This window comes from Nothobranchius furzeri, chromosome 5 (assembly GCF_043380555.1).
Source record: "Nothobranchius furzeri strain GRZ-AD chromosome 5, NfurGRZ-RIMD1, whole genome shotgun sequence".
NCBI classification, from domain to species: domain Eukaryota; kingdom Metazoa; phylum Chordata; class Actinopteri; order Cyprinodontiformes; family Nothobranchiidae; genus Nothobranchius; species Nothobranchius furzeri.
In genome coordinates this window covers 50,170,313-50,179,738 of record NC_091745.1, presented here as the reverse complement: position 1 = coordinate 50,179,738, position 9,426 = coordinate 50,170,313, and the positions used below count along the sequence as shown (strand labels likewise).

General features: G+C 46.0%; 1 protein-coding gene across 1 annotated transcript; it reads left to right on the top strand.

The window, feature by feature from the left end:
* The first annotated feature begins 2,240 nt into the window (after nucleotides 1-2,240).
* LOC139069839 (uncharacterized) lies at nucleotides 2,241-9,407 on the top strand. Its single transcript, XM_070550856.1, has one exon. It carries the CDS (start codon nucleotides 7,429-7,431, stop codon nucleotides 8,788-8,790), a length of 1,362 nt encoding a protein of 453 aa, XP_070406957.1. The 5' UTR covers nucleotides 2,241-7,428; the 3' UTR covers nucleotides 8,791-9,407.
* The last annotated feature ends 19 nt before the right edge of the window (nucleotides 9,408-9,426 follow it).

Genomic DNA, 9,426 nt, shown 5'->3' with positions numbered 1-9,426 from the left:
TTTTTTCATCACTAAAGCACAAGACCCCGAGATATTACTCCTCCCCTTGAGGCAGAACCTTGTCCATGACCTGGAGAAGGCATTCTATAATTTTCCAATTCAAGACCATGGTCAGATTTACAAGAGCTGACTGTCATCTCACCTGCCTCACACTCAGCTGCACACTGCTCCAGAAAAAGCTGGACATCACAGTCTGATGAAGCCAACAGGACCACATCATCTGCAAAAAGCAGAGAACAGCTCCTTTAGTCACCATAACGGATGCCCTCGACACCATGGCTGCAGCTAAGATCCTGTCAATGACAGTTATGAACAAAATGCTGCTGCTAGGTTCTTAACCAACACCAACAGACACACACACATCTCTCCCATTCTTGCAGACTCGCACTGGCTCCCGGTCAAATTTAGAATTGAATTCAAACTCCTGCTGTTTGTCTACAAGGCTTTGAACTGCCCTTCACCCTCTTACCTGGCCGACCTGCTGCATCTCTACACACCCACTCGTGCCCTTCGTTCAGCTGATCAGCTGCTCCTGATTGTTCTCAAGGTTCGTTATGAGTGTGACTTCTGCGTGCCATCTCACACGCTGCCCCTCCATGTGCGTCAGGCACCTTCCCTATGTAGGTTTAAGTCTGCCCTCAAACACACAACTTTAGTCTGGCTTTTCCCACGACTGTCTTCATAGGTCAGTGTGACGCTTCTCTATTAGCAACAGCTTGTGACAAACGGAGACTAACCAGCTCTGTTGTGGAGGAGATGAGCTGGAAAGAGAGAGAGAAGAGCAACACAAATGTGACAAAGAACAAGATCAGGGACAGGAGGAAATGATAGAAGGGCACAGTGGTGAAGTGATGGAGGAGGGAGAGGATCACCACCAAGATGAGGAGGGAGAAAGACGAGACGGTATGCAGGGCTCAGATAGTGGAAACAGAGAGTCTGAAACATCACCAATTATCTCCAGTGGAGCTGGTCCACGCGGTGTGGATATATCACTGAATACAACATCTGAATCGGAATAGGGCACTTAAGATAAATGTTTTTATTCATCCTTATTATGTATAAAAAGGAAAGAAAGTTACCCAAAACATATATTTTATGCTGTGCGTGCAACTCAGTCTGATTAATCTCTTAACCCTCCCACTGTCTTCATGGGTGACCCTGCGAGGAAAGTTGACCATTGAGTAGGGTTGATGGTTTATCCCTTGAGGTCCACGTGGCAGGGGTGAGGTGGTGCTCACTCTTCACCCCTGCCACGTGGACCATCAGATCTGCTCAATGGTCAACTTTCTTTGTGGGGTCACTCATGAAGACAGTGAGAGGGTTACAGACAATTTCTTTTCACCTCTTCTCTTTCAGACATATCTAAGTCCTGGTGTGAGGGGCCAGCACAACCAAAGCTCCAGAGTTTTCCTAAGACATTTCATGGAGGAGCCAGAAGAAGCTTTCACAGTGACTGGTACAAATCCCATCCATGGCTGGAGTACTCACAGTTGAACAATTCAGCATACTGTTTTGCCTGTAGGCAATGTAATGATTTAAAATTACATGTTATTTACAGTTTTTCTCAATTGTTTACACACATTTTCTGAAAGCATGCCCCATATTTTCAGAACTCTACACACAAATCCAGAAAATACACACACAATGGGCAAAACCCCTCACTTAACCTGCAAAATTAAACTTCACATTCAAAACAATGTACTTTCTCCTCAAAATGTGATTTTGTTGTCAAATGACACACACAAACCATCATATGAATAGACATTTATAAGAACCAGCAGAACACTTATGTGCTCAATGTTAAACACTATGATGAATGGAAAACACTTCTTCTCCATTCATCATGACTAAAGCCTTTTTGGTTCAGTGTAACACACCTACTACAGACAGTAAATACGTGCATGCGTTGTTATTTCAGAATATTGTTTTTACACTCTGAACACACAAATACATGGTAGAAATTATTTTATTTTTCCCATAAAACATTGTACACAATGTTTATCCCATTCCCAACCAACACAAAGTTGCACACATAAACTACATCCAACAGAAATTTACTGTGTACAGTTACAGTAAAGCAATAAAACTATGCTGCATCCTCTCTTCTGTTGCGGTCTGGCCACAGCGCCTCATCCACATCACAAGCAATGTTGTCCCTGGCCAAGCAGCGGGGGAAATATCTCCTAGCATGGCGATTCCAGCCATGAAAAGAATCAGCTGCTATATCTCCACATGCATCCTCCATAGCTTGGAGAAGAGGTATACGGGTTTGTGGCTGTCGGTCATACACCTTCCATCTCCATGCAGAAAACAATTCCTCAATGGGATTGAGGAATGGAGAATATGGAGGGAGATAAGCAACTAAAAAGCGCGGGTGGCCAGTGAACCAGTTATGAACAACAGCAGCCCGATTGAAACTTACGTTGTCCCAAATGACAACGTACCTGGGCAGTTCTGGACCATCTACCTGATCTGGTGGGATGAGTGTGTGGTGTAGGGTGTCCAGGAATGTGATTAGATGGGTGGAGTTGTAGGGGCCAAGGGTAGCATGGTGATGGATGATGCCATGGTAGCCAAGCGCTGCACACATTGTGATGTTCCCTCCGCGCTGGCCAGGGACTTCAACAATGGCACGCTGGCCAATGATATTCATTCCCCTCTTTCGTCGTTTTGTGAGGTCGAATCCAACCTCATCAAAGAAGATGAACTGGTGCTCCACTGCAGCTGCCTCTAGCTCAAGGACTCTCTGCAACACATATGACAATATCAGAAATAAACATGGAGTGGTCACTAGTGTGACGCACCATCATTATGATTACAATATTGAAATATGTATAATTTACTGTACACAGTGTTGAGTGTATGCATCAATTGCGGGACTCACTTGCACATAGTTATGTCACAATTCTTTGACTCTTTCTGAGTTTCCTTCAAATTGCACCCTGTTGACCTGTGGCTCAGATCTCATCAGAGATTACGGTCCTTGGTCTTCCTCTTTCTCATCCTCATCCTCCCCATCCTCCTCCTCTGGCTCTGCCTCTGTTTCCAAAGTTGGCATCCATTGCTCCAACACAGAAGAGCTCACCTGTTGCCCTTTTATGCTAAAGTTCTGTTTGCTGATTGTAAAACTGTGTGACAGGTGTTTGCCCTTGTGATGAGTCAGTGTGCACATTTGAATAGCAGTGTGTTCCTTGTGATAACAAGATAGTTCCTGTATGAAAATTGTGCCAACAGCAGAGAATTGTGTGTAATGTTTTGAGAAAAGTGTGTTTTAGATTTGAAATTTGAGTTCAAAGCAGGAATTGTGCTTGTAGTTTCGCAACATTGGTTAGGGGGGTTGGTTACTTGGTTACATGTTGTGGTAATTGTGTCTCAAGTACCAGAAAATGTGTGTAAACAATTGGGAAAAACTGTAATAAGTCATAAGGCGTAGGCTTCCATAGGAAATATGAAATCAACCTTATGGATCTGTGAGGTTATTTAAACCAGAAGATTGGAACTTTTTATTGCAGGGATTAGGTAACCGCTTCGTATTCACTCAGAGACAACAGAAGAGAGAGTGAAGTTTAAAAGTTAACAATTTTATTACTAGCAAATTAAACTAGACTGACTATAACCACTAAATGTATGGTGTAACTAAAGTGGATGAGACGGTGAATGGATGACGTGTGATGTTAATCAGAACCGGCAAATCCGAAGCTACGATTAGTTCTGATGGGAACTGAAGGTGATGTCTTCGCGTTAAGCTTTGGTTAGGAGGTTCATAAACACATTCGACGCCATTTGCCGGTCTACCTACCCTTCAGGAAGTCCCCTTTAGATCAGGAATGTCGAGGTCCAGCTTGACCTTCTCTGGAACCGAGCCGGTAGGAAATGCAGCGGCTGCCGACCAGTCCAGTCTGTGAGATACTTCCGGATCACAACAATTTGTTGGCGTCTGGTGAGACCCGAGCCTGGGTCTTGATGGTTCAGCTTTTATTCTGAAAGGAACCGTTGCAGCAGTTGGAACAAAAATTAATTTTCCAGCTTGTCGTTGGTTCTTTCGGTTAAAGGGGAAAATTACGGATTGGCCACTCCGACAACTTCTCTGGAACGCTTTGAACTGGCGTTAGAGATGACATGGGCATAGTTTTATACTTTGGATGTTATGGTTTATGGTCGAATGAAAAGTTGACAGGTTTTACCAAACACCATCAAAACCACGCCTCCATCAGATCTGTCAAATTCTGATTGGATCAGTGAAAGTAATGTGTCATGTCTTTTAACGCTACGTGAAAGCAGTCCTGTTGGAACATTTAAAGTCATAGTACCTTTACATTCTATAGGATTATAATAAAATAATTAATACTTTGATTTAACAGATCGGTCACATCTTATCTAACACTTGGTTGGATTAGCTTTATTAAAATAGAGTTCTTTGATTAATTAAAAGAAAAGAGTTCATTCTTCATTCTTCTGTTGAGCTGAAAATGAGCAGGTTAGAGCGAATGCATGAGACCTTGAGGCCATATCTCATGCAGACTAGTCCTGTGCAGAGGAGGGGAAAATACTGTAATTTCATTCTGTTACATATCCCCCCTTTTCAATGGTATGGTGGTCCGTGCAGAGACCACCTGGCGTTGAACAAACCAGAGTCCTAAAGGGACTCCGATGACAGGGGAAGTTGTAGGTCCCCCGGAAGAGGCGAACAGTGGTGAGGTACGAACCCCACTCCGAAGAACAGTCTATGGTTTCAACAGTCTGGCATAATCCCTTTGGAAGCATACAAGTCAGCAAATTAGTAAGGTATCCATTTGGGGTAATAAGTTGAAGCAGGAGCAAAACTTTACGTATCCACGGGTAGGGAATAATTCCAACAGTATATTGAGCTTTGTAATTGCACTTATCGTGATTCAGTATGGGAAAGAGCAGCAGGCAGGTCAGGTCCCAGTGAGCGAAGTTTCCCAGCAGCCATGCTGGAACAAACGGTCTTCCAGGTCCTACGAGCCGGAACACCCATCAGGAGGAGCGGATTCCGATGACGAGTCATGGGTCCACCCCAGGGAAGCGAGGATCATCAGCGAACTCAGGAGAGGAGAGCGAGCACAGCACAGGGCACATCAGTGTAGACACAACAAAATGGTGCCCAATGCAAATTAAAAAAAAAAGAAACCTAACACTGTGAGTGCCTGCAAGTACTATGTGTAGGAATTATGTGAATTAGCCTAAGCGAAGAAATGGGTGCATTACCTCTACGTGTAATGCAAAAAGTGGTGCAAAAAAGAATAAAATTAATAAAACCCTATACTGCATATGGGAGAACTCACTACACTATGCAAAAATGTCTTCAAAATGAAGGGCAAAATTGGTTGTAGCCCATAATGGTAAATTAAAGTTAATCATAAAGGTTTTCAAAACTTAATTGCCCTAGTAAAAGTACTATAAAAAGATAGATATGTAAGTGTCAAAGCACTAAAAATGTTAATCAGTGAAGATAGTAATCAACCTACATGTGAAATGAGTCCTGTTGGAACATTTAAAGTCATAGTACCTTTATATTCTACAGGATTATAATAAAATAATTAATATTTTGATTTCACAGATCAGTCACATATTATTTGTTGACTAACACTTGGTTGGATTAGCTTCATTAAAATAGAGTTCTTTGATTAATTAAAAGAAAAGAGTTCATTCTTCATTCTTCTGTTGAGCTGAAAATAAGCAGGTTAGAGCGAATGCATGAGACCTTGAGGCCATATCTCATGCAGACTAGTCCTGTGCAGAGGAGGGGAAAAAACTGTCATTTCATTCCGTTACAGCAATTTCCCTCTTCCTGATGCTCAGAGGACTGTTTTTCACCTCCCTTGAGGGTTATCAAAATTGGAAAAAGGCAAAAATGAACGGTTTCTGTTCTCATGCAACATCAGAAAGCCACGTAAATGCAAAGTTTGCATGGACAGAGAACAAAAATCTGTGGAAAAAATGCTTCATTATTTGCAATAATGGATGAGGAAAATAAGAAACAAGTGACTGAAAAACACTGGCTGAGATCCTTGTTCTAACTGCAACAGAAAATATAGCCCAGCAGAGTCACAGGGAGACTTCCGATTCTGAGAAAAAAGGGATTTTTCTATCTATGTTAGATTTGCTAAGTAACCATAATCCTGTCATTAAAAAAACTACAACAAGCAAAAAATGCTAAGTACACTAGTAAAATAATCCTAAATGAAATACTTGAATGCCTAGCTGGAATGGTTAAAAAATAAATCATTCAAGAGGTTAAAAAGAGCAAGCAGTTTTCAGTGATTGTGGATGAAACTAGAGATGTTCAAAAAAAGAACAAATTTAATTTGTTCTGATATACTGTTACAGTGGTGTGGTTCATGAGAGTTTGAAGTGGCAGAACAGATTGTTGCTGCTGCCTTAAGATTATAAACTTTCTTGAGAAGCATGGCCTAGAGTATAAGGACAACCTCGTAGATCAAGGCTATGATGGTGCAGCAGTTATGCGTGGAGCACATGCAGGTGTCCAAGCTAAAATAAAAGGAGTAGCTAAACATGCCTTTTATGTTCACTGCAGTGCACATTGCTTAAATTTGGTCATTGTAGATGTCATTGTCATGAAAAACACTCATTCATTGTCATTGTAGATGCTGTAAAAAGTGTGGCAGATGCAGGAAACTTCTTCTCCTTGTTAGAACAAATGTACACATTCATATCTGGCTCTTATGTACATAACAGATGGCTGGAAGTGCAGCAGGAGATGTTTGATGGTGCACCACGAGAGCTTCAACAGCTAAGTGATACACGTTGGGCTTGTAGGCACATAGCATGTTGCAATGTTATGGACAGGTTGCCTGCAATTGTACAGGTGCTTGAAGAGATGACATCAGAAACATCCACAAAGAGCTGTTGAAGCAAGGGTGATATTGGCTCAGACTGATCTAACTTTTGCCGGATATCTTGTTCTCTTTCGAAAGGTTGTCAGTGACTCCAAATATTTATCAGACATGCTCCAGTCTAAAATGGTGGATTATTCTAAGGTTGTTGAACTTGTTGAATCACTTAAAGAGACACTGATCCATTACCATAGTCATGACTCTTTTGGCCAGCCGGTGGCTCACCCCGAGCTACCAGCCGGCCTCCCCTCCTCCAGCGCCTCTTCGCCGCAGACGCCGCAGCTGAACCTCAGCCTCAGCGATCCTCTCCACGCTCCCGGAGCCAGATGAGACGTTGGACTGGGAGACGCAGCCAGACAGCTCCTGCTATGTGGGCATCAGACTGGCTGTGTGCTCCCCCGGAGTTGACCCACGGCGCTGGGAAAGAACCAGGACCCCACTGTCACCTCCTGCCCCTTAGCTGCACCGCGGGCTCACCGCTCCCCCTGCTGACGTCACCTCCAGCTCCTCGGTGACTCAGCCCCCTGGGGGGTGGTTGTGAGGACGTCTCATGGGCAGGGCACCCAGCCAGAGGACACCCCTCCTGAGGTCTCCTCCCATTCCAGGGGGACCACGAGAGGGACCAGATGGAGAGGTCGTGGGAGCAGAGTGGTGCCACCCATTTCAGAGGCCCCTGCTCTGCACGCCAGCTTGGACCCCCAGCCTCTGTCTCCGGTCCAGTCAGCCCCTCCCTCATCTCCAGGCCAAGGGACCGAGCCGGCAGCCCATCCAACAGAGCTCGCCGGCCTCCAAGCTGAGCTGGTCTGGTTCCGTCAAATCCTCAACCTCCACGAGTTCCAGCTGGAGACTATCCGCTCTGATTCTGCAAGAGCCGACTCCAGTCAAGTCAGCGGCCCCGCCTGCAGCGGCTCTGCCTCCAGTCCAGTCAGTGTCACTGTCTGCAGCGGCCCCACCTCCAGTCCAGTCAGCATCCCCCGCCTGCAGCGGACCCGCCTCCAGCCATGTCAGTGGACCCGCCTGCAGCAGCCCCGCCTCCAGCCAAGTCAGTGGACCAGAGATTCGGGTTCCAGAGGTCCCACCTCCACAGATTCTGGTTCCAGCAGTCCCGCCTCCAGCCAAGTCAGCGGACCCACACCCAGAGATTCTGGTTCCAGCAGTCCCACCTCCAGTCAAGTCAGCGGCCCCGCCTCCAGCCAAGTCAGCGGACCCGCATCCAGAGATTCTGGTTCCAGCGGCCCCGCCTCCAGCCAAGTCAGCGGACCCACCTCCAAAGATTCTGGTTCCAGCTGTCCCGCCTCCAGCCAAGTCAGCGGACCCGCCTCCAGAGATTCTGGTTCCAGCGGTCCCGCCTCCAGTCAAGTCCTCCACTCCAGCCAGCTCCTTCACTCCAGTCAACTCCTCCACTACAGTCAGCGCCTTCAGAGCCTCCACTCCAGTCAGTGCCTCCACTCCAGCCAGTTCCGTCAGTCCAGCCAGCGCCTCCACTCCAGCCAACTCCACTCCAGCCAGCTCCACTCCAGTCAGCTTCACTTCAGTTTGCGCCTCCACTCCAGTCAGCGCCTTCAGCGCCTCCACTCCAGCCAGCTCCACTCCAGTCAGCTTCACTCCAGTCAACTCCAATTCAGTCAACACCTTCAGCACATCCACTCCTGTTAACTCCACTCAAGTCAGTGCTAGGGCCAGCGCCTCCACTCAAGTTAGTGCCTCCAGTCATCACCAGCCCTATCCTCACCCATCACCTCCTGTGCCCCAGACGCTGGCCCCCCAGACTCCGTCTTGGCCTGCGTTGGGCGTCGGGTACCACCCTTTTGAAGGAGGGGTACTGTCACAACCTGTCCTGTCTCCCCATTCTGTTCAGTCCTGTGTCTCTCCTGATTGCTCCCACCAGCCTCTTGTCTCCCAATCACTGTAGATCCCACCTCCTTGTGTATTTAAATCCTCCCAGTTCTGTGTCCCTTGTCTGTCCATTGTTTTCATGTCCCGTGGTGTCCATGATTAAAAACCCCTCTAAAACGTTCCTTACTGCCTGCCTGCCTGCCTTCTTCCCCGCATTTGGATCCTCACCTCCTGTTTCAATGTTTCGCAGTAAGAGAATCTTTTTGGCCTTTGCAGCACTTTTATACACAGAAGATGAGAAGAATACACTTTAACTATGCTTTCTTTACAATCTTTAATCTGTTTGCTGTTTCTTGGTCTTCAAGTCTTGATGCCACAGGACACGTTTAGAGCCTATTTCCTGTACTTGCTCTGATGCTCAGACTCGGAGCTGTAAAGCAGCTCCTCCATCTGTATTCACCCTGCTTCCTCTCTGTCTGCACTGTGTCCTGAGTCAGCCGGCTCGCTCTGCCATAATAATCAAGGCCCATTTGATGTGATTACTGTGGCGTGTAGTGGAATAGGGAAGAGGAACGCATGTTTTATTTCATATGTTGGTGTAACACAAGGTGAATCTAGGAGAAGGCTACTGGTCAACCCACTAGAGAAGAGCTGGTCAATACGCCACTGAACCTTGACCCCTTCCTAGAAAGATGTTTGAAGTGTGTGTATG

Excerpts from the sequence above, each read along its gene's own strand:
- LOC139069839 (XM_070550856.1), top strand. The coding sequence starts at position 7,429 with ATGGGCAGGGCACCCAGCCAGAGGACACCCCTCCTGAGGTCTCCTCCC.